This window comes from Arachis stenosperma, chromosome 6 (genome assembly GCF_014773155.1).
Source record: "Arachis stenosperma cultivar V10309 chromosome 6, arast.V10309.gnm1.PFL2, whole genome shotgun sequence".
Taxonomy (NCBI): Eukaryota; Viridiplantae; Streptophyta; class Magnoliopsida; order Fabales; family Fabaceae; genus Arachis; species Arachis stenosperma.
Genome location: NC_080382.1, coordinates 26,844,216 through 26,870,763, shown reverse-complemented (window position 1 = coordinate 26,870,763; position 26,548 = coordinate 26,844,216). Strand labels below are relative to the sequence as shown.

The 26,548-nt window shown below is 36.4% G+C and overlaps 1 protein-coding gene across 1 annotated transcript; it reads right to left on the bottom strand.

The window, feature by feature from the left end:
• Positions 1 to 10,342: 10,342 nt before the first annotated feature.
• Positions 10,343 to 13,967, bottom strand: LOC130935728 (protein IQ-DOMAIN 2-like). The gene is made up of 6 exons (XM_057865607.1): positions 13,766 to 13,967; positions 13,145 to 13,252; positions 12,757 to 13,071; positions 11,919 to 12,140; positions 11,676 to 11,795; positions 10,343 to 11,412 (listed from the first exon to the last, which is right to left on the bottom strand). Exons 2-6 carry the CDS (start codon positions 13,217 to 13,219, stop codon positions 10,708 to 10,710), a joined length of 1,437 nt encoding a protein of 478 aa, XP_057721590.1. The 5' UTR covers positions 13,220 to 13,252; positions 13,766 to 13,967; the 3' UTR covers positions 10,343 to 10,707.
• Positions 13,968 to 26,548: the final 12,581 nt, after the last annotated feature.

Below are 26,548 nucleotides of genomic sequence, written 5' to 3'. Positions count from 1 at the left end.
ATCTGGATTCTAAGTTTCTAAGGATGTCAACATCTCTGAGTTTCAATAGATAGTGAGATGCCAAAACTATTCAGAAGCAAAAAGCTACTAAGTCTCGCTCATCTAATTGTAACTAAGCTTCATTTGAAACTTAGAGATTTATTGTATCTTAATTTTCTTTTCTATCCTACTGTGTTTTTAGTTGCTTCGGGACAAGCAACGGTTTAAGTTTGGTTTTGTGATGAGCGGATATTTTATACGCTTTTTGACATTATTTTCATATAGTTTTTAGTAGTTTTTATTTAGTTTTTATTAAGTTTTTATAGGTTTTAGTGTTAAATTCACATTTTTGGATTCTACTTTGAGTTTGTGTGTTTTTATGCAATTTCAGGTACTTTCTGGCTAAAAATGAGGAGCTGAAGCAAAAGTCTGATTCAGAGACAGAGAAAGCATTGCAGATGCTGTCCAAATCTGACCTACCTGCACTCGGAAGAGCTTTTCTGATGCTATAGAAGTCCAAATGAAGCGTTGTCAACCGCTATGGAAAGCTTACTTCTAGAGCTTTCAATCAATATATAATAGTCCATATTTTGCTCCGGATTAGAAGGCCCAAAACCGGCGTTCAACGCCAGCCATCTAACCAGTTTTGGCGTCCAGCACCAGAAAGGGATTCCAGGCTAGAGTTCAATGCCCAAAGAAGCCTAAGCACGTGGATTTCATCTTAACTAAGCCCAAACACTCACCAAATGGGCCCCAGAAGTGGATTTTAGCACTAAATAGACTGTTTTACCCTTACTAGTCATTAGTTTAGTATTTAAAGTAGAAGATCACTCTTTGTTAAGGATATTCAGCCCTATTTTTGTTTTCATCATTGTATTTTACTTTCAGTATGAGTTTCTAAACCTCCTAGGTTAAGGGGAGGAGCCCTGCTGTGTCCTATGAATTAATAAAAGTATTACTGTTTCTCTTCGATCCGTGTTTGATTGATTCTAAGATGTATATTCGTTCTTCATCAATATGAATGCGTTGAACTGGCATAAGGTTATCACATTCTATATGGGTTCAGAGTGCGCCTTTCATCGGACAATGATGAACCACCAGCTTGAATATACGTCTCTCAGACGGCTAATCCACGACTTCGTTGGGGACTTCTCGAGACACCTGTTCAGCCGAAGTACTGGGAGATTTGGGTCTCTGTGGTAGAGGCTAGAATCCTAAGGCACAGCATCCTCTGATCCGGAAGATTCGACCTTGTCTGTGGCATTTTGAGTAGGATCATCAAGGAGAATGAACTGCAGAAGCTTCACCCTTAATCAGAATGGATCCGCATTAAACCTGGGGTTCAGATCTGGAGGAGTATTGGCAGCTGTTCAAACCAGTGTCAATCACATACAGCTTGACATTGAAGAAATCACTCACAAGCAAAGAAAATAGTAATACCATAGTTAATTCAGAAAGACAAAGCAATGCCAATCCTCAACTATATTCCTATCGCTCTTTTCACAGTTTACACAACTTCTGAGTTCTAATTACTCCTTTTCTTTATTCCATTTAATTCTTTATTCCTGCTTAACATCCAAATATTTGATATAAAAAGTAATTTATACAATATTAAAACACGTTAAATTCTAATCCTTCTGATCTGCCTGACTAAGACTTGTAGGATAACCATAGCTTGCTTCAAACCACAATCCTCTTGGGATCGACCCTAACTCACTCAGGTATTACTTGGATGATCTAGTGCACTTGCTGGTACAATAGTACGAAAGTGTGGGGATTCGTGCTACCATTGGGCTTCGTTCATTTCGGACTTGACTTAGTTGTGGGGCAGGGTACAAACAAATAGTATTATAGATAAAGAAAATTATGTTTTATTTCTTCTTAACTTAAAGAAAACAAAAAATATAAAAAAAATAAATTAACAGTTCACAATATATTTTTACATAAAGATATCTTATTTGAAATAACCGGCTGATTTTTTTATAATATGGAAATATTGTTGGTGTGTTTAGTGAAAATGGGGGTATTTGGTGTAATTCCAGATAAGTGGATGTATCAAGTTGGGCATGGTCAACACGTGGAGGGCGTGCTGATGCAGCACGTAGAGGTCGTGTTTCCAAAACGTGGGGTCATGCTGCATACGTGTCACAGTATGATACGTTGGCAATGCAACACGTGACCTGTGTGTTGAGTGTTCGCCCTATATAAGGCGATGCTCAATACCATTTCTTTGCAAAGAGGAGAGTTGTTTGAGTGTGTTTGTGGTGTGATAGAGGGCAACGCAAATTTGGTGACAATAGTGAGATTATATAGAATACTCATGAGGGAGAGAGCTTTGCATGTGAGAATCTATTTTCGTATGTGGTTCCATGCACCATGACATTCATAGAGCTTCAAAACGGTCTCTGTCAAAGCATGGAGAATGATATATTGAGAAGAGTGAGCAATATTCTATACCAAAATTTCGTTATAGTATTTGTTGATCTAATATAGTTTGATATTATACCGATCATTGATAAAGTAAGTATGCAAAATATGTTCCATATTCACCGATAGACTCAGGTGCGACAACCAAAGATTGAGTTGTATGTTGAGTTTGAAAATATAGAGGAAGATGGGATTCAACATGATTCAGATATAGAAGATGATAGAGTTAAAATGTACGGAGGAATGAACAGTGATAGCGAAGAGGACTTCAAAGTTACTTATGAAGCCAACGACGAAGACAAAGATGGTAATGTGGGAGGTGAGACAGTAGTGGAAAATGTAGTAGTTCCTCCCGCAGTCACTCAATCAATGGACGTTCCACCTTTTATGTGTAACTTGGATCTTGATGCCATGCATGTACCGAAATTCTCCGAATATGCAAATATAGGTACGTGAGTAGTGAATAATACATTTCTTTTAATTTATGTTTTGGATGGATCAATGAGTGACGATTTCTTTTTTGTGTAGGTGTTGCTGATCCTAAGGATGGAGAGTTCAAGATCGAAATGGAATATAATTCTAAAAAGTTGGTTGTTGTAGCAATTAGAAGTTACACTATCTCTATAGGAGTCGATGATGAGCGGATAATTTATACGCTTTTTGGCATTGTTTTTAGTATGTTTTTAGTATGTTTTAGTTAGTTTTTATTATATTTTTATTAATTTTTATTTAAAATTCACTTTTCTGGACTTTACTATGAGTTTGTGTGTTTTCTGTGATTTCAGGTATTTTCTGGCTAAAATTGAGGGACCTGAGCAAAAATCTGATTCAGAGGCTGAAAAGGACTGCAGATGCTGTTGGATTCTGACCTCCCTGCACTCGAAGTGAATTTTCTGGAGCTACAAAAGCCCAATTGGCGCGCTCTTAATTGCGTTGGAAAATAGACATCCAGGGCTTTCCATCAATATATAATAGTTTATACTTTGCCCGAGATTTGATGGCCCAAACCGGCGTTTCAAATCAGCTAAAGAATTCCCGGCGTTTAACGCCGGAACTGGCACAAAAGCTGGAGTTAAACGCCCAAACTGGCACAAAAGCTGGCGTTTAACTCCAAGAAAAGTCTCTACACATGAAAGCTTCAATGCTCAGTCCAAGCACACACCAAGTGGGCCCGGAAGTAGATTTTTACGTCATTTACTCATTTTTGTAAACCCTAAGCTACTAGTTCTCTATAAATAGGACCTTTTGCTATTGTATTTTAATCTTTGGATCACTTTAGATCTTCGGATCATCTTTGGACGTCTAGTTCTTAGATCATGGGGGCTGGCCTCTCGGCCATGCCTAGACCTTGTTCTTATGTATTTTCAACGGTGGAGTTTCTACACACCATAGATTAAGGTGTGGACCTCTGCTGTACCTCAAGTATCAATGTAATTACTACTATTTTCCATTCAATTCAGCTTATTCTTGTTCTAAGATATTCATTCGCACTCAAGAACTTGATGAATGTGATGATTATGTGACGCTCATCATCATTCTCACTTATGAACGCGTGCCTGACAACCACTTCCGTTCTACATGCAAACAAGGCTTGAGTGGATATCTTTTGGATTGCTTAATCAGAATCTTCGTGGTATAAGCTAGAATCCATTGATTGCCATTCTTAAGAATCCAGAAGGTCTAAACCTTGTCTGTGGTATTCTGAGTAGGATTCAGGGATTGAATGACTATGACGAGCTTCAAACTCGCGATTGTGGGGCGTTAGTGACAGACGCAAAAGAATCACTGGATTCTATTCCGACATGATCGAGAACCGACAGATGAATAGCCGTGCTGTGACAGAGCGCGTTGAACATTTTCACTGAGAGGACGGGACTGTAGCCATTGACAATGGTGATGCCCAACATACAGCTTGCCATGGAAAGGAGTAAGAAGGATTGGATGAGGACAGTAGGAAAGCAGAGAGACAGAAGGGACAAAGCATCTCCATACGCTTATCTGAAATTCTCACCAATGAATTACATAAGTATCTCTATCTTTATTTTATGTTTTATTCATCTTTTAATCATTAATCCTCCATAACCATTTAAATCCGCCTGACTGAGATTTACAAGATGACCATAGCTTGCTTCATACTAACAATCTCCATGGGATCGACCCTTACTCGCGTAAGGTTTATTACTTGGACGACCCAGTGCACTTGCTGGTTAGTTGTGCGAAGTTGTGATAAAGAGTTGAGATTGCAATTGAGCGTACCATGTTGATGGCGCCATTGATGATCACAATTTCGTGCACCAGTCAACTACAATATTTATGAGTCCAAGTCATAGACGTTCTATGCCAAATGCAAGACATATAGTCATGAGTGCAACTGGCTTATTCGAGCTAGCTTGATACAAAAAATAAGTTGTTGGGGGATACGAAGATACAATGGTAGGCACACGTGCACCATGGGAACAATTTCACAAGATCATTCGAAGTTGGACTCGGACACGGTTGCTGAAGCTATAAGGCCATTAATTGAGAATGACTCGTCTATGAAGGTGAAATCCATAATTGCGAAAGTCTAGTCAAGGTTCAACTACACCATCAGTTACCGAAAGGCTTGGTTGGGAAAGTAGAAGTCCATAGATAAAGTTTTTGGTGGTTGAGAAGAATCTTACCAAGCTTTGCAATAGTGGTTCTCGATCATGGCTTAGATGTCTAGCTCAATTGTCGAAATAGAAACATGATCCCTGCACAATGGTAGTGAGGAGGCGGACGACATTAGGATACTTTACCGCATATTTTGGAGTTTCAATCCATGCATTAGAGCGTTCAAGAATTCTAAGCCTCTGGTTCAGTTGATGGCACACACCTTTACGGAAAATTCAAAGGTTCACTTTTGGTTGTTGTTGCACAAGATGGGAAACAGAATATTGTACCTATTAATTTTGCTCTCATGGACGGGGGAAATTGCTGATATGTAACACTTTTTTCTCAATAATTTCTAAAGGCATGTTGTTAGTAAAAGACGTCATGGGTATAATCTCATACCAACATGAGTCAATCTGGGCAGTAGTAAATCGTTTCGGAGGTGATTGGCAACCTCCAAGAGCATGGTCGATGTTTTGTATTAGGCACATCGGTAGCAACTTCTTAAGGGCATTCAAAGTCACACACTTGAAAAAACTTGTTGTCAACATAGGGATTCAAGGACAGTGGAGGAGTACAACATCAATGATAAGAGGTTGCAAGAGCAAGGCGAAGCATGTGCCCGGTGGTGCTATGCCATCAGAGTTAGGAACTGGTATTAGCAATTGACAAGGGACATCGATGGGGCCACATAACGACAAACCTTGTCGAGTGCATTAATTCAGTGTTGAAGGGTGCCCGAAATCTTTCTGTGTTGGCACTCGTCTGAGCAAAATATTATCGATTAAACAAGCTATTTACGTGGAAAAGTGTTGAGGCTCACGATCGCAAGTGTGCTGGATTTACCTACTCTATATTTGCCACTCAGCAGATAGAAGCAAATATGCAACGTGCTGGAAATATAGTTGTGCATCAGTTTGATAGACAAAATGAGGTGTTTGAGGTGCACAAAATGCCTAATAGAAAGGTGTTAGTAGTTGATCTTGGATAGCAGACTTATGACTGTGGGCACTTTCAGGTAGAATGACTACCATGTCGTCACGTTATAGCTTGATGTGCTAACCAGTGCCTCGATTGGCAGCTGTATGTGAATGAAGTATACAAGACGACAGAGGTTTGCGAGGTCTACAGAATTGAGCTCATACCATTAGACGATCTGGAGACATGGCCTGCTTATCTGGGACCGACGTTGGTCGCTAATCCCACCTTCAAGCGAATGTCGAAAGGTCATCCCAAATTGACCCGCTACCTAAATGAAATGGATTCATGAGAAATGTGTGGTCCTCGGATATGCCATCTTTGTCATAGATAGGGTCATAATCGTAGTCGATGTTCTCAGTGTGCTGGACTGAGTGGAGTTGGTGATAGTGGTGGTCGCTAGATCTCTGTTGGTCATTGTGTTCGTATTTTTTATGTTAATTTTATCAATTAATGTCTTTGTTGGTTGTCATGTTTGTATTTTTAAGTTATTAATATCTTTGTTGGTTGTCATGTTTGTATTTTTAAGTTAATTTTATCAATTAATATCTTTGTTGGTCATTGTGTTTATATTATTAAGTTATATGCCAACTTTTGTGAGTTATTATAGGTGACTGTGTTGGCTGGGCTGAATGTGGTGGTTGGGCTGGCTGTGCTGACTATGCCGACTGTGCTGGCTATGGTGGTTGTGATGGCTGGACTGGCCATGGTCGCTGGGTTGGCCGTCGTGGCTGTGCTGACTGTGTTGGCTGTGGTCTAGTTACTATAGGAGATAATAAGGAAACGGTTCAAATACTGCATATCGAAGTGGTCCCTAAGGTGTTGGTGGCTGAGGTGGATGCTGAGAAACTTGCTCTGACAATCTCAGCCATACTCTGAATAAACCCACATACCAATGACCGTAATCAGTCGACGGTCTAAAGTCCCAAGTCGGAAGGGGGTGCAACTCTCGCAACCAAGTGTTGCGGCGGTTGCCCATTCCTCTATCCATCCCACATGTAAAACCCTCCAGTCATGAAGTTGCACTCTGCGAAGAGTGATGTAATGCTCTTTTGTTCTAATTACTTTTGTTAGCTCTAGGGCGAGTTGTGCATACCCGAATTGACTTATCACTTAGTTCGCAGGGTGCCATTCGACACACTTGAACGACAATAATAGAACAACGGTGTCACACATCTCAAGGTGTCCATGTATCTCGTCAGGTATGATCAATCCTTTCTACAACCGTTAGACAATCTGCAACATATTATTCAAAAATTAGAAACTTAATATCATGTTGTATATTAACACACATAAAGCAAAAACACTAACCTCCTCTATGTAGTCTATTTCCTACCTAAATGTCACTATGGTCTTTGATAACCGCGCTATGGATCATGGGGAATGACTCCACCTGCAACACATAACATTAAAAATATTAAAATATGTGCCATCAATCAAATATGCGTTGTCAATAAAATATACAATTAAAATAAGAACTGTTATCTCCGAGCAATTGATACGTCAGTCGTTGCAAGGTGCTGTCTTGGAACGGGTGCAATACACGAGATTCACTCCCATGCCTATACAAATAAAAGATTAAGAGGGTTATCTATCTCCTTGAAATCGTATCGTGATGCATGGCACAGTGCCTGTAAAAATGTGCAAGACATGCTGGCCCCAAATGTAAGTGTGCATCTGCTAAAAATTGCGGAGTACTGGGAGATACTGTGCATAAGCATAGGTCGTCGACTTATCCGCGAATAGGGTCAAACCCATCAAACAAAAAATCTGGCATCTGACATATCTCTAAATAGATTCCAAAGTATCCAATGGCTCTTTGTCTTTGATACAGCGAACCCATGCCAACTTTATATAAGATTTGGAGAAACTACTCACAACGGGTTCGCTGCCAAAAATTGCGATACTCTGGCTGCTCAAGAAGTCATGACTGCTATCTGTCTGATTGCTCACAACCTCTCCATCAATCAGTAGACCAAATATATGAGCCACGTCTTCTAATATAACAGTAACCTCACTCACTGACAATACAAAGGTGTGAGTCTCCGGCCTCCGTCTTTCCACGAGAGCAGATAGTAAGGAGACATATCCTTCGATCACCCAATTTTCGAAACGTGGTAAAATCCTATTGTTCGTAAGACGTCATCTACCATCGGATTCCGCGTCTCCGGTGGATCAAGTTTGTGGACCATATAATTCTTGTTAGGCTGGTACAACAAAAATATGTTTATTCATTAAATATATTTATTAGTTTAAATGAATGAAGATTATAATAAATAATTATTTATTATATTACTTTAAATAAATAAAAATAAAATAAAAATATTATATTGTGCTATTTATTTATTAATTTAAACACATAAAAATTAAACTAAAACATTTATTTATTAATATTTATATTATTTATTACTTTTAATAAAGATAAAATAAAATATAATAATATTATTATCCTCAAATAGTTATTATAACAAATAATGGAAGAAAATTATTTTTTAATAGTTATATTATTTATTTATTTTCATAAATATCAAATATTATTAATATTTTTATTACTCATTAAGTTAACTAAATACAATTTAAAATAAAAACATATTATGACAACAGAAAATTAAAATACAACAAAAGAAATTCGAAAATTAACAATATTTATTTATTAATATTTAAATTATTTATTAATTCTACACAAAAATAATAATATCATAACAAAAAATTCAAAAAATTATATATTCATATTTTTATTATTTCTTTATTTATTAATTATAAATATAAAATAAAATAATATTATAATAGAAAAATAAAAATATTACTCGAAAATAGTTTAATATTTATCTTATTTATTAAATTTAATAATTACAAATTTAAATAATATAACAATGTTAAATACAAGTAAAAATAATAATACTAAAATAACAGTGCTATATATCAACATATGATGCTAACACTAAAAAAATATTAATTAAAACTAAAAAAATTTAAATACAAAAGATAAACAAAATTTATCAAGTTATATAAATAAGGTGATCAAAATAATTGATAATATGTTTTTCCTATTTTTGATAAATACAAACTTATAAATTTTTTTTATGTATAATAACTCTTTTTTTTAACAAGCTACTAACTCTCTTCTTCATCGCGGAACTCTTCTCTCAAAATCCCTCTCTTCTATATTCATTCTCTGCATGCAACAAAGGAGTTGAGCTCAATTTAAAGAGCTTGTAATCTGCGTCACTTGTTCCCGAAGAAAGGAGCTGTCTCTTGCATGCAGACACACTTCCAACACGTCCTTCCCGTATTGCAAAAACTGCTACAATTCCTTTGAAACGTGCAGCGAATTTCTGTAAAATCTCCTTGAAATCTCTGAACGGCTGACGCAACACGTTCCCTGTGTGTTGTCCGGGTGCTTCCACGTTTTCGACGAATTTCTGGACAAAGTTACAAGGAATCGGTGAAACACACCCTTCACGTGTTGTTCCGGTGATGACACCTGTTCCACATTTCGCCAAATCACTGACGACGACAATGTTCTAACACACCCCTGCGTATTGTGCTACATCCACAAACCTGTAAAACACTCTAATTGTCAATATTAGACAAATACACCAGTTTTCTTTTCATATGAAAAATTATTTCTGGCAGCTACTGGAAATAACCCACCTTATTTATTTACCTTTGGAAATTTGATGTTCCATACAGCTACTGGCAGCCGGGTCTCGTGCAAGACCAATGAGGGGCAATGGTGGTCCAATTCAGTTAATACCCTGGGTTTGTCGGTCCTTTTCAGTTTTTCTTTTACTTTTTCCTTTTTTGTTTAAAAGGTTCAAAAAGAAGTTGAGTCATCCAAACTCCCTTGGTGAATGGGCTAAGGAATAAATTCTGATACATATTTAACAATTATATAATATATTTGTTTTCTAACACAACTACTAAACGCAAAAGATGAGGCCAATTAAATTGAAAAACGAGAGATTAGTTCTCAATAATATCTAATCGCATTCCTAATTATTCCCCTCGGTTTCTAACTTAATTGAGGCAAGAAGTATCAATGAGTTGGCAGCTCCCATCATAATCATAATACACTTCAACGGGTTGGAAGCATCCATTTCAACTACCCCTTCACAATAATACAAGTATCCCCAACCAACCCTTGCACCATAACAGATCATTAATAATGCTATTCATATTTACCAGGTATTATTATTTGTTTAAGCCTTTTGTTTTGTATGTAATCTAATAATTCGTTGCATTGATGGGAAGTGTACCAAGAACTAATGCCGACAAGAATAGAATTGTAAGCTATAGTATAATTTGATGGTAGCATCAAATGAATGAGACAACAGAACAAAATGTACATTTTATATCACAATAAAAAGAAAAAAAAATCAAGAACTTTAATAGAACGATGACACTCTTGTCCTTGATGGGTCTGTCATATGAACATCATGAATTCTTCCTTCCCCTAAGGGCAGCAAATAGTGAGAATGAAAATAATACAGAGATAAATTTAATGTGTAAAGAAACTTTCACCCCAAATCAATAGGTTTCAAGAAACGTTAGATACACGTAATAATTAATTAGGATAAATAAACAAATGAAACACTCAATTCAAATAAACTTGTGTCTTATTTCTTCCCTGATGTTTCCAATCCTACCTTCAATGTCTTCAACAATCCTTTCACTTTGGCAGTATAATCAACTGGCCGCACTGTTGCTCACGGCGAATTCTGCATTTAAACTGCTTTCTATCTTCGGTGGACCTGAATGCCGCCGGGGTGGTCTGGCAGGTGAAGCCGGAAAAGAAAGACGCTTCTTTGCAGTCCCAAAGGAACCCTTGTCTGTTTTCCCATTTTCCATCGTTAATGGACTTTGATTTTGTGTCCTGGACTTGGCTTTTGCAGATTGAGTTGGCACCATGTAACTTGGAACTGATGGAGAGCTGGCAAGGCTCTCATCATCCCTCACTGATGATCCGGCGATGGAGTGCCTCCGAAACCGGTCTGACTGTACACTGACCATGCTTTTGGAGTCATCTTCCAAAACCAAACTGCCCTTTGGGCTCCCCTTCTTCAGTTTCCTAGCGACTGCTGGAGAAGCCGGTGCCTTGGGAGGAGCCGAATGGGACTGGAAGCTAGGTGTGCTGGGATTTTGGCTGGCCGTTGGAGAATGCGTTTCAGAATTTAGCTGGAAACGAGCAAATGATTTGCTGATTTCCCCAGCAGTAATGCTGCGGCTTGAGCTTTTTATGGATGAATGGTCGTTCAGCTCTTTATCCATCATGCCACGGCTCTCCCAAGGTCGAGCTGCCATCCATCGTTCCAGCCAACTCCAACCCCAGCTAGGATTGGTTGGATCCATGAACATGGGATTCATAGATTTAGATGAGCTCTTCCCGTTTTGCTGTCAAATCAAGATTTTAGCAAATATCAAACTCCGAACTTAATTTGTTTTAAAAATCAATAAACTTAAAACTCATTGATGTAACTTATATCACAGGCAAAGACTGTTATTCACTCAAAAAATATATTTCAGGTAGCCAAGTACCACCATTGATGACAGGAATAAACCAAAAATAGAATCGGATTATGCAAAAATGAGACGAGACAGCACATGTTTAAGGCTCTGAAGATAGTGAATCCAAAAGGAAAGGATCAATGCAAAACCTGATGAGTGAATGCATAAGCCAGTGCCCTTTCTCTTCTCATAGCAGCCTCATACTTGCCCAGTAACTTGGCTTCAATCTGTTCTTTTGATTGTAAGCTGTCATCCCATTCCTCGCCAATCTATTATGACAATTTGATAACAGTTAAAAAATTTTCCAAATACCATGTTAAAAATTTAAATAAATAAATGTTCATATAAAAGAGCACACAATTAGAGATAATAAAGGAAATGAAAAAGCATACCCGCATGCTCTCGAGCTCTTTTGCATGCTTCTGCAAGAGCTGTCGCTGCAGAGCCTGATTCTCCTCTAACATTCTGATCCTACGAGAACGAATCTGACCTTGCACACGAGCTAAAGTCTGCATAGAGCGAAGGGTACTTATTGCTTGGCGCTTAACAATGGGCCCTTCCATCAATGACTTCAATCTGACCAGTCCTCTTAAAGCCCGCAGCGCTCTTCTTGCCTAAAATGATTTCAAAACCAAACTTAGTTTGAAAGGTAATGCAGATAGTAACATATCCTTTTTGCAGCCATTATTTATTACCAATTTACCATTGATGTCCTCAAAACTATATGCAATTAATATGCACAACCATAAAGAAATGTCCTTTTGTCTGGATTCAAGTATAAGAGTTTAAATTAGATCTACTTCTAAAGTAAAACTTCACCAGTAAACAAGAGATTGCCAGCCACATCATTTCTATACCTAAAGATTAAATTACTCTCTCACCCCTTATTTCTGCATTTAATACTTGGAATTATTTATTATGAAAATGTTGTTAGCCACAGTAGCAACAGCTATATCATGAATAGTTAGTTCATTTTGTTCCCACCATATGATTTGAAGGTGGAGGCATGGAGCTGCACTAACTGATGTTCATGAGTTAAAGGGCCAAATGAAGACAAGGGAGTTCTGTGTTTTTTTTTTTTTCTTTTTTTAAAGTCATTCTCATCAAATGTTGAATGAAATGAACTGTGACATAGAAGGAGCTAAAGGGAAGAAAAATAAAAATAATTCTTCAAAAAAAGAACATATATAAGGAATAATTTGTGTTTAAAATCAAAATTAAAATGCATACCAAGTATCCCCGGAAAGCCGTTTGAATCTTAATTGCTGCCACTTCTTCCTTTGGTTTGCCAGAGAACCGAGTAATTGTATGACTGGTAGTAGCAGCTTCAACCCTAACCACTGTTGCCTGAACTGCAACAGCAGGAACAGGTTTCTCAACATCTGCAGAAGTTGCAACTTCAACAACACGATCATGACTGCTTTCAATTTCAAGATCAGCCAATTTAACATCTTCTGGTGGCAGAAGAGGTGGTGCTTTATCAGATTCCTGGTATGAGCCTGAACTCTGCAACTTCTGCTTCCCAAACCATTTCTTCTTTGATTTCTGCAGAGAAAGTAGGTTAATCTAAGAGAAGGGTATCAGAATAATTGAGATAAGTTATAAACATTATCCAAACCTGTTCTTTCTTCTCCTTTGAGTCAGGACTCAGAGCTTTCTTCACAGAAGAAAACCAATTTCCTTTTCTCCCCATATTCTTGGGCTCTTGGCCTTCCTCAATTTGATCCTTTACACCCAAAAAAGAAGGGAAAATTTTTAAGATCTCAAACCTCAAATTAAAAATAATTCATTTTGGAAGAGGAAGCAAATTCAATTACATTAAATGCCATTAAGATTAGGACTAACAATATTTGCTAATGAAAAGGAAGAGATCTCAAAAATTGTGTAACGCAATTTTGAAAACAACAAGTTTCTGCAAGAGAAATTCATCATAATCCCTAGCTGTCTATGAATTCCGAATTATAGACCCCAAAAATGAAAGTAGAAAAAAAAAAGGTAAAATCATTACAATTCACAACGGAAAAATGTTGAATCAGACAATAAAGCTACTGAATTATGCTTCCTTTTATAATTTCCAGCACACTACAATGTAGATTTATCTACTAACACCACTTAGAATACCGCTTCTATTGAAAGCTGAAGTTGCTACAAATTCACATAAATTGCGAGGAATGAGAAAACAAAGAGAAAGATTGCAACTTGAGAGGATGTTGCAATGGCAATGAAGAAGATGTTTAACCTGAAGAGAAGAAACAGTGGTAGATCTCAAGTATCTGATTCGGACCCAGTTTCTCTCTCAAGAAAAAGATTGCAACTTGAGGATCACTTTTCGCACCAAACAGCAATTTCTCTCTCTTCTTCTTCTTGTTATTGTTGCTGTTCCTCCCTGCAGAGAGGGAAAAATCAGATCTTGACAAATGCCAATAGAAGAGAAAAGAGGGAGCTTTGAATTATAATAAAGAGAACCAGCTGGTTTCTTTAGTGTTATGACCTTGCAACTGGGTTGGTCATGGTGGGTCCCCCAAATGTGTGTGTTGTGTTTTATTTATTTTACCTTTGCTTGTTTCGAAGCATCAAAATCGAAGTTAACGGTGTCTGTTACTAACTATCCATAATGACGATGATGATGTTCATGTGCTTGTTGCAGTAATTTTCACCTCCTCCTTTAACATAGTTTAACCGCTACTGTTGGAGTAGGGTTATTTATTGTTGGAAAAAATATGTTTCTTTTACATTTATTAACATTTGTTTGAAGCTACCGTTGTAGCATGTATTTTATTAGTGGGTATCCAATCCAATTCAATTCGGTCGGATAGAACTGTCAACTTGATTTGCTGCGAGTAGGGTTAAGTACAAAATAAGTTTTAGCATGGGTCAGATAAAGTGTGAATTGAGTGTCAACCTTATTCGACTAATCTGTATCCTATATATGTATATGTATTTGTGTCCTGATTCAACTTTATGTAAACTGCGTCAGCTTACCACGGTTTACGATCTATTCCACCCTATCGCGGATTACGAATAACACCCACTTAAGCTTAATCCATTATACCTTATCCGAGTTTACGTTCAAGCTCACACAAGCATAAACCGTTATTCGACTAATAAAGTGTGAATTGAGTGTCAACCTTATTCGACTAATCTGTATCCTATATATGTATATGTATTTGTGTCCTGATTCAACTTTATGTAAACTGCGTCAGCTTACCACGGTTTACGATCTATTCCACCCTATCGCGGATTACGAATAACACCCACTTAAGCTTAATCCATTATACCTTATCCGAGTTTACGTTCAAGCTCACACAAGCATAAACCGTTACAGTCCCACCATGGTTTATGCTTAATAGAATCGAAGCATAAATTATTACAGAATGTAGCGGTTTATGAACAAACAAAATAAAATAGTAAATTACGTCAGGAAATAGAATATTATGAAAAAAATAAATCAAAAACTTATAATTAGAACATCATTGATCAAATTTTTTTAAACACTGTAGGACCACTCTTATTACCTCTACTTGGAGACCCCTGCCTCCCTTTTCACTCTCAAATTTGTTATATATATGGAAGAACTTGTTTAAATATTCCTCCGTATTCTAATTTTGAGACATCCATCTCGACAATTAGACTTGCCTTAGAATTTGATATACTTAGACAAGGAATCTCTTTACCTATAATTTTAATTTTTTAAACTATCTTAGACATATCTTCTGTCCAAGGAATAGGTTGTCTTCTTAATTTTTTATATAGAGGTTCAAATAAAGTTTTTATTTTTGATAAAAATTCTGCTACATAATTAAGGCATCTTAAGAATCTCTATAGTTATTTTTTGTCAATAATCTCATCTCAAAATTCTTCTGCAAATTCAACAGATCTTTTAATTGGAGTAATTATTTCTTGAAAAATCTCATACCCCAAAAATTTTACTCTTGTTATAAATATTTTTATTTTCTTTTATAATATTGACAAATTTTTCTTGATGCTGAATATGTTGGTTAATTATTTTAAAATATACAAGTGCGTTGTCTAAGTAAACTATAGTAAAATCATATGAGTAAAAAATATTATTTATAAGTAAATTATTAGTAAAATCTACACCACTCAAACCCTAACACACTTACACTCACTCACACACTTCTCACTCTCAGTCGCACACACACTCACACACCTCACTCACCCTCTTCCTCACTAAAAAACACACACACGGTTTTGAGAGGAAAGAAAGAAAGAAAAGAAGAAAGAAAGCGGGAAGAGAGAAGAGGGGGATCCAAGAGAGAGGGAGAGCGCCGAAGAAGGGGAAGCCGTCGCACCATTGTAACACCCTAACTTTTAGCATCTCATGATCGTACTAAAAATCCGAGCGCTACTTACCTCCTTTAATTATATGCTATGTTTATTTATTATTGAGCCTTCATGAATACGAACCTAAACTCTTATTAAGAAAACGAAAGGAGACTTTATTTTAAATCACTTATTCACAAAAGTATAAGTATATATATATATATATATATAAATCCGAGCGCTACTTACCTCCTTTAATTATATGCTATGTTTATTTATTATTGAGCCTTCATGAATACGAACCTAAACTCTTATTAAGAAAACGAAAGGAGACTTTATTTTAAATCACTTATTCACAAAAGTATATATATATATATATATATATATAGAGAGAGAGAGAGAGAGAGAGAGACTTATTTCAAAGAACCTCAATTACTAAAAACCAAAAGAATAAACAACGAGAAGAAAATAAATTCTAACAACTCAACTTGTAAATATAATCTTCTACACTCCTGTAGCTCTGCACTAAACTTTCGCACCTGTAGCTAAAATGTGTGAAAATAAGGGGGTAAAAACTGGGAAGTTTTTAGTAGGATCGAGGTTAGAAGTTAAGTTTATTTTATATATACTTGGTCAGTAATAACAGTCAACAAAGTACAACCCAATTCAACAATTATAAAACATAGAATTCACACAGCCATTTAACACACCCACACCCACAATCACAGAAAACACACTCACAAACAAATATGTACAAACAAGTATGATGCATGTCTATCCCTAGTGCAGGTAATGAGCTCATCTGTCGGTTTCGACTCGCTCCCGACGTAACTCATCAACTTTTGTCTGAGTTTGGTTTTCAGTGCCGTAACCTCTGTAAGCAGTCTATGTCTTACAGGTGCAACTCTCTTAAGCCGATGTATGCAAACATAACCTTTGTAAGCAACCTCAGTCTTATAGGTGAGGCTCTCTCTAACCAATGTTTGTATCGATAACTTCTGTAAGTAACCTCTATCTTACAAGTGCAACCATCCCCTGGATTAACCGATATATCTCTGGAAGCAAATTTTGATGGACTCACCACCATACTTCTGCTCACTTTCAACAGGTAAGCAATCATCTCAACTCGTTCTCAGTACCAAACAATATCTCTGCTTATCTCCTTTTCTTTTTGTTCTTTCTTTCTTTTCTTTTTTTTCTTTTCTTTTCTATGCTCTGCCCTCGTGTGATAGGGATTTCTTTCGTTAATACGTTCTTTTATTTCTACTTTCTGCTCTTTTGTGGCAGAGGATCTTTAGATTTTTTTAATATTTTCTTTTCTTCTTCTTTTCTTTTCCTTGTTTTAATACCATAAATCATCTTCACATTCTTCCTCATCTCTCCCTAGATGTTTTATGAAGAGTGAATCATAAGGTTCTCAACTTAGATTTATCTTTCTACAGCTTTTAAGTAGGTTACTGTTTAACTCTTCTATTCTGTTATAGTACAAATTACTAATATATAATATATTTCAAAATTACATTGATAATAATCTTAATAATAAATTAATATCAATAATAATGATTTTCTTTATACTCAAAACTTATAACTTAAGCATTATTATTAAACTTTTATAAATTATTCTGAATCTTTAAACTTTTTAAAATATTTATATTTTTACCCCAACATATTTTATAATTTATTAAAATACTCTTATATATAGTATAATTACCAAAAATATCTAAAAACTTATATAATTATAAATTTAACTTGATCTTTTTATAAAATTATACTTTTCACTCTAAAAAAATAAAAAATCTTGGCTGTTCTCTTTACTCTAAAAAAACGAAACCCTCCCTTTGCTTCTCATAAAAATTCCACTTGATATATAATTCCGTTTTCAAGTTTTTTGATTAGCGATTCTTCGTAACTTTTAATTTAATCTCTCGGCCATCACACCTCAACAATTTTTACTTTATTCTCAACGATATTTCAACTCAAAAATCACCAAAACAATTCAATCCCTGCTGATTTCATCACAGCCAAGTCATGAACTTCACAAATACATCAATATATCACAGAAATTCAACATAAACTCATTCACTTATCAAATTCTCATTTAATTATTATAAATTTATCAAACTCTATTTCCGTACGAAATTAAAATAACAGAAACTCCAAAAAATTTTTTTGACTAAGTCGCTGAAAAAAATATGTTAGAAATTATCTGTATCTTCTAAAATTCTAATCAACTGAACTCAAGAGAAAGAGAAATTATGTCACTATCAATTTTTATTAGACAAAAATAATACCAACATGTAGAAAAAGAAGATACAAACACTTTTACCGAATTAAATTTTTTATTGAAATTACAATAAGAAACCGAGGCCGAATAATCAACGAAAGTCAGGGTTCTCTCTTTCTCTCTCGGTCACTTTCTTTTCTCTTTTCTTTATATTGGTTCGGTGAAAAATATTCCAAATGTTCTTTTCTCTTTTTTTCATATTGGTTCGGTGATAAAAATTCCAAATGAAGCAAGATGATAATTATGATGATTAATGAATAAAATGAGGTATGTGTCATGTTTATATATATATATATAAACTTTTTTGTATATAATTATTTTTATAATGACCTACAAACATGGTCAAAAAAGAGTTAAGTTCCTCCTAAAGGTATTGGGCTAAAAGGATGGAACCCAAAATAACACCTTGAGGAGTTGAATTTCTCTTCAGTGGGAACTATATTGGTGGAAGTGGATTGGTTAGATTTGGAGTGTAAAGGTGTCATCTAGTTGAAAGAAAACCAAACTAGATGTCCCTTTACTAATGTCACATGTCAGGAGCTTTAGTTTAACGTGTGAGAATCAACTTCCTACCCTTTTCAGTTGACAAGACTTGAGATGATCCCAAATACCTAAAGATATTTTGGAAAGAGCAGTAAACCAAATGTCAGACTAAAACCATTGGCCAAGGGGTGCCCTCTTCATCATGGTTTTACACTATAAAAAGGACCTCAAGCCACCTCTGTAAAGCATCCTTCATCCTTCACTCTCACTTTTCACTTTCACCTTGATCATCTTCTTCTTCACAGACCTTGAAACCCTTTTCATCCTTTATTTTCACCTTCACGTTCATCTTCTTCTGAGAGCTTCTCTTCTCTGTAAACCATTCCTGTCCACTTTAAACAAAGCTCATTCATCCTCTTGTGACATTAATGGAGGTCTCAACACTTGTTCTCCACCTCTCTTCTTCACTATTAGTTCTTGTATTGTTTATTTGCCATTAACAGAAGTGTCTTCCTCACAAGTTTACTTACCCCTAATCTCTCACCTTAACTATTATTTTTCACTTAATCTATTTTTCACGAAACCCACCCGAATCATCTGGCGACTCCACTGAGGAGGAACACTTCGACGTGATGGCTGAATCTAGCAATACTCATCCTGGGCAGAATCGACCACCTAAGTGACGCTCAATAACTCCTCGGGATCTCAACCTCAGCTTAGGATCACCTCAAGATGAGGACAGGCACAACCAAGAAGAGGAACACATGGAGCAGCAGAATCTGGGTGCAGGAGGAGAAGGAGCTCATGCCCATGCAAATTTCTTCACACTCCATGCTGGAGGTACCACTGGCATGCACACTCATGTAACCATTCCTGCTCATGTGTACAACTATATGATAGACAACCAAACAAAGATGCAAGCTTTGATCACATAAATGATGGCTAGAGATCAAACGAGGTATAGAACCCCATCACCACCTCCATTCGCGAACCAGGAGAATATGGAAGAAGACGAGAACACCTCAATCACTCGTAGGGAGTTAGCACGTATTCTAAAGGGCAAAGGAGAAGCAAGTGAGCCCACTTGGGAGATAAGTCCACCATTCGGACATCATATTTTGGCAAAACCATACCCTAAGGGGTACCAACCACCTACCTTTCGTAAATTTGATGGTACTGAAAGTGCCAAAGAACACATCCTGTCATTCCTGGATGATCTCGGGGTGTTCAGGAACCACCAGGAGCTCAAGACAAGGAGTTCTCAAAATCACTGACAGGAAGGGCATTCACGTGGTATTGCAAGTTGAAAGCCAGTAGCATTAACACATGGGAGCAATTAGTAACGGAGTTCTGCAACAAGTTCCTGGAAGAGAAACCCTCCATGCACATCATGGACCTGGGAAGAGTGAAACAGAGACAAGGAGAAGGATTGGTAGCGTTCGTCAAGAGGTACAGAGATCAAGCTTTACTTTGTATAGACACTCTCCCAGAGCCACAATTGGTGTACGGGTGTATTAGAAATGTGGAAGATGGATCCCAAATTTATCTTTCTATGAGCAACATGAACACTTTCTCTGAGCTCTTAAAGAGAGCATCTGACATAATAGAGGCAATGAAGCGCAATGGAAGGAGATATAAAGAAGTTTCTCCTCTGGAAGTGTGTACCGCTAATGGCAGGGACAGAAGGAGTTCCTATTCTAAGGGTGTTAAGAAAAACAGTCATCCACCCCTACTACCTCTCTCCAGACCTCAGGCCATGGTTGTCGTAAATGGATGGTTTGAGGATGGAACATTAAACCCCAGAACAGATAGAGAGCCACCAACATCTGAAGACTTGAGAGATCCAAGATATTGCATGGTGCACAGCAATAAGGGCCATGGGTTAACCGATTGTTATGTGGTAAGGACGATGTTTCATAGGCAAGTGAAGGAAGGGAAGATACTCCTAAATGGGGAACAAAACCAAGAAGGTGTAAAAAACACTCCTTTTTCTCAACATGATGTTGGAATGATAGGCATTGAAGGAGAGGTAATGCTGACAGAGATCGTAGATGAAGCAGAAGAGATGGTTACCATGGAGGAGTCCTTGGATGAAGACACCTTGACAAGAGGTCTTTTGAAGTCTCGAGGTTGTAGAATCATGTTCAACCAACTTGGCTTGGAACCCCACATTCAGAAAGAGGTGGCCAGAGCTCTAATAGGAGTCATTCAGAAGCATGAAAAAGGTTTTGGGGGCATTGGTGGGCGAAATTGTGATTTACACTTTCACACAACTCGAATAATATTCCTCGGTAATGGCTCTAAAAACTTGGTGCACAATACCATGGTCTAAAATTAACTTCACAGTCTCGCTCAACTAACCAGCAAGTGCACTGGGTCGTCCAAGTAATACCTTACGTGAGTAAGGGTCGATCCCACGGAGATTGTTGGTATGAAGCAAGCTATGGTCATCTTGTAGATCTCAGTTAGTGAGTGGAATCATAGGGTCAAATGGAATTAAATTGGATAAATAAAATAAATAAAATGGATAGAAGTACTTATGTAATTCAATGGTGGGAATTTCAGATAGGTGTATGGAGATGCTGTGCTCCTCTTGAATCTCTACTTTCCTCATTGCTTTCATCCGATCCTTCTTACTCCTTTCCATGGCAAGCTGTATGTAGGGCATCACCGTTGTCAATGGCTACATCCCATCCTCTCAGTGAAAATGGTCCTCTGCGGCTGTCACTCGCATGGCTAATCATCTGTCGGTTCTCAATCAGGTTGGAATAGAATCCATTGATTCTTTTGCGCTTGTCATCACGCCCAGCCTTCAGGAGTTTGAAGCTCGTCACAGTCATTCAATCCTAGAATCCTACTCGGAATACCATAGACAAGGTTTATACTTTCCGGATTCTCATGAATGCCGCCATCTATCTAACTTATACCACGAAGATTCTGTTGGGGAATCTAAGAGATACACATTCAAGCTCTGTTGCATGTAGAACGGAAGTGGTTGTCAATCACGTGCGTTCATAAGTGAGAATGATAATGAGGGTTATCTAATCATCACATTCATCATGTTGAAGTGCAACGTATATCTTGGAATAAGAATAAGAGAGAATTGAATAAAAGAAAATAGAACTGCATTAATACTTGAGGTACAGCAGAGCTCCACACCCTTAATCTATGGTGTGTAGAAACTCCACCGTTGAAAATACATAAGTGAAAGGTTCAGGCATGGCCGAGAGGCCAGCCCCCAAGGTCTAAGGACTAGGCGTCCAGAGATGCTCTTTAGATCTAAAGTGATCAAAAAGATGTCAAATACATTAGTTAAATGTTCTATTTATAATAAACTAGCTCCTAGGGTTTACATGAGTAAGTAATTGATGCATAAATTCACTTCCGGGGCTCACTTGGTGTATGTTTGGGCTGAGCTTGATCAATCCACGAGCTGAGGCTTCTCTTGGAGTTGAACTCCGAGTTATGACGTGTTTTGGGCGTTTAACTCCAGACAACAGCATGTACTTGGCGTTCAACGCCAAGTTACGTCGTCAATTTCCGAATAAAGTATAGACTATTATATATTGCTGGAAAGCTCTGGATGTCTAATTTCCAACGCCGTTGAGAGCGCGCCAATTGGAGTTCTGTAGCTCCAGAAAATCCATTTTGAGTGCAGGGAGGTCAGATTCCAACAGCATCAGCAGTCCTTTTGTTAGCCTTTTTCAGAGTTTTGCTCAGGTCCCTCAATTTCAGCCAGAATTTACCTGAAATCATAGAAAAACACACAAACTCATAGTAAAGTCCAGAAATGTGAATTTAACATAAAAACTAATGAAAACATCCCTAAAAGTAGCTTAAACTTATTAAAAACTACCTAAAAACAATGCCAAAAAGCGTATAAATTATCCGCTCATCACAACACCAAACTTAAATTGTTGCTTGTCCCCAAGCAACTGAAAATCAAATAGGATAAAAAGAAGAGAATATACTATAAATTTCAAAATATCAATGAAATATTAATTCTAATTAGATGAGCGGGACTTGTAGCTTTTTGCTTCTGAACAGTTTTGGCATCTCACTTTTTCCTTTGAAGTTTAGAATGATTGGCTTCTCTAGGAACTTAGAATTTTGGATAGTGTTATTGATTTTCCTAGTTAAGCATGTTGATTCTTGAACACAGCTACTTATGAGTCTTGGCCGTGGCCCTAAGCATTTTGTTTTCCAGTATTACCACCGGATACACAAATGCCACAGACACATAACTGGGTGAACCTTTTCAGATTGTGACTTAGCTTTGCTAAAGTCCCCAGTTCGTGGTGTCCAGAGCTCTTAAGCACACTCTTTTTGCTTTGGATCACGACTTTAACCACTCAGTCTCAAGCTTTTCACTTGGACCTTCATGACACAAGCACATGGTTAGGGACAGCTTGATTTAGCCGCTTAGGCCTGGATTTTATTTCCTTGGGCCCTTCTATCCATTGATGCTCAAAGCCTTGGATCCTTTTTACCCTTGCCTTTTGGTTTTAAGGGCTATTGGCTTTTTCTACTGCTCCTTCTCTTTTTTTTTTCTTTTCTATTTTTTTTTCGCCATTTTTTTTCTACTGCTTTTTCTTGCTTCAATAATCAATTTCATGATTTTTCAGATCCTCAATAACATTTCTCTTTGTTCATCATTCTTTCAAGAGCCAACAATTTTAACATTCATAAACAACAAGATCAAAAGACATATGCACTGTTCAAGCATTCATTCAGAAAACAAAAAGTATTGTCACCACATCAATATAATTAAACTAAATTCAAGAGCTATTTTCGAAGTTTATGTACTTCTTGTTCTTTTGAATTAAAACATTTTTATTTTAAGAGAAGTGAAGGATTAATGGAATTTATTCATAGCTTTAAGGCATGGTTACATACTAATGATCATGAAATAAAGACACAAAACATAGATAAACACAGCATTAAAAACCGAAAAGCAGAAAGAAATAAGAACAAGGAATGAATCCACCTGAGTGAGGGTGGCGCCTTCTTGAAGAACCAATGGTGCTCTTTGAGCTCCTCTATGTCTCTTCCTTGCTTCTTTTGAATGATTCCTAGTAATTTTGGTGTTCCTCCCCTTAGTTGTTTCCAATATTTGTGTGGAGGACAACTTATTCCCTGAGGTATCTCAGGAATCTCTTGATTTGCAGCCACATGTTCTACCACTGAGCTATGACGGCTTATATTAGTCTTTCCATCTCCCATGACTCAGAGGTGGAAGCTTTTTTTTTTTTTTGTCTTCCCTTTGAGGTTTCTCTGGCTTTAGGTGCCATTAATAGTAATGGAAAAGCAAAAAGCTATGCTTTTACCACACAACACCAAACTTAAAATATTGCTCACCAGTTTTTTTTTTTTTTTTTGCAAGCCTTTTTCCTTGTTCCTGCTCATATAGGGAAGAAGAGAACAAGAAAAGAAAGAGGAATCCTCTATGTCACAGTAAAGAGGTTCTTTATTGTTAGTATAAGAAGAAAGGAATAAAAGTGGAGAATCCAATCACAATGTTGAGGATAGAGGCAGTGATTGGAGATGAAGAGAGGTGAAGAGAAGTGTTAGTAAATAAATAAAATAAATAGAAAGAGATGAGGGGGAGAGAAATTCGAAAATAATTTTAAAAAAAGGGTTAGTGATTTTCAAAAATTAAAGATAAGATATAATTAAAATTAAAATTTAAAACAATTAATTAATTAAAAAGAATTTTTGAAAAAAAAGGGAGGTATTTTCGAAAATTAGAGAGGGAAAAGTAGTTAGGTGGTTTTGAAAAAGATAAGAAACAAACAAAAAATTAATTAGTTAGTTGAAAAAGATATTAAAATCAAATTTGAAAAGATATTTTAAAATCAAATTTTTGAAAAAGATAAAATTTTGAAAAAAATATGATATAAAAGATATGATTTAAAAAGATATGGTTTTGAAAAGATAAGATTGAAATTAGTTTTGAAAAAGATTTGAATTTTAAAATCACAATTAATGACTTGACTCACAAGAAATCACAAGATATGATTCTAGAACTTAAAATTTGAATCTTTCTTAACAAGAAAGTAACAAACTTGAAATTTTTGAATCAAAACATTAATTTTTGATGTAATTTTCGAAAATATGATGTAAAGATAAGAAAAAGATTTTGAAAATATTTTGAAAAAGATTTTTGAAATTTTCAAAAATGATGAAAAAATGGAAAAGATATGATTTTTGAAAAAAATTTTAAAAAGATAAGATTTAAAAAGATAAGATATTTTTTTGATTTTTGAATTTTTTTTATGAGAGAGAAAAACACTAAAAATACTCAATGCATGAAAATTTTGGATCAAAACACATGATGCATGCAAGAACACTATGAATGTCAAGATGAACACCAAGAACACTTTGAAGATCATGATGAACATCAAGAACATATTTTTGAAAAATTTTCAAGAAAAGAAAACATGCAAGACACCAAACTTAGAAATTTTTCATGTTTAGACTCTATGAATGCAATAATGCATATGAAAAACACCATACAACACAAAACAAGAAAATATGAAGATCAAACAAGAGGATTCATCAAGAACAACTTGAAGATCATGAAGAACACTATGAATGCATGAATTTTTCGAAAATTTTATGCAAGAAAAAGATGAACATGCAATTGACACCAAACTTATGACTTGACACAAGACTCAAACAAGAAACACAAAATATTTTTTATTTTTATGATTTTCTAATTTTTTTGTATTTTATTTGATTTTTCGAAAAACATATAAGAAAAAGAAAATAAGAAATTCAAAATTTTTAATATGAATTCCAGGAATCTTCGCAATGTTAGTTTAAAGCTCCAGTCCAGGAATTAGACATGGCTTAATAGCCAGCCAAGCTTTTGTGAAAGCCCCGGTCCAAAATACTAGACATGGCCAATGGCCAGCCAAGCTTTAGCATACAGCTAATAATCAAATTAACTTGCCTCTATGAAGATGGTTTTGAAGCCTCAGTCCAAAAGAATTTAGACATGGTTTTACAGCCAGCCAGGCTTCAACATGCTTCATGAAACTCTAGAATGCATATTAAAAAATTTTTTAAATAATTTTTGAAAATAGGGAGAAGATTTTGAAAAGATTTTCGAAATTTTTTTTAATAAAATAAAAATTACCTAATCTGAGCAACAAGATGAACCGTCAGTTGTCCATACTCGAACAATCCCCGGCAACGGCGCCAAAAACTTGGTGGGCGAAATTGTGATTTATACTTTCACACAACTCGAATAATATTCCTCGGTAATGGCTCCAAAAACTTGGTGCACAATACCATGGTCTAAAATTAACTTCACAGTCTCGCTCAACTAACCAGCAAGTGCACTGGGTCGTCCAAGTAATACCTTACGTGAGTAAGGGTCAATCCCACGGAGATTGTTGGTATGAAGCAAGCTATGGTCATCTTGTAGATCTCAGTTAGTGAGTGGAATCATAGGGTCAAATGGAATTAAATTGGATAAATAAAATAAATAAAACGGATAGAAGTACTTATGTAATTCAATGGTAGGAATTTCAGATAGGTGTATGGAGATGCTGTGCTCCTCTTGAATCTCTACTTTCCTCATTGCTTTCATCCGATCCTTCTTACTCCTTTCCATGGCAAGCTGTATGTAGGGCATCACCGTTGTCAATGGCTACATCCCATCCTCTCAGTGAAAATGGTCCTCTGCGGCTGTCACTCGCATGGCTAATCATCTGTCGGTTCTCAATCAGGTTGGAATAGAATCCATTGATTCTTTTGCGCTTGTCATCACGCCCAGCCTTCAGGAGTTTGAAGCTCGTCACAGTCATTCAATCCTAGAATCCTACTCGGAATACCATAGACAAGGTTTATACTTTCCGGATTCTCATGAATGCCGCCATCTATCTAACTTATACCACGAAGATTCTGTTGGGGAATCTAAGAGATACACATTCAAGCTCTGTTGCATGTAGAACGGAAGTGGTT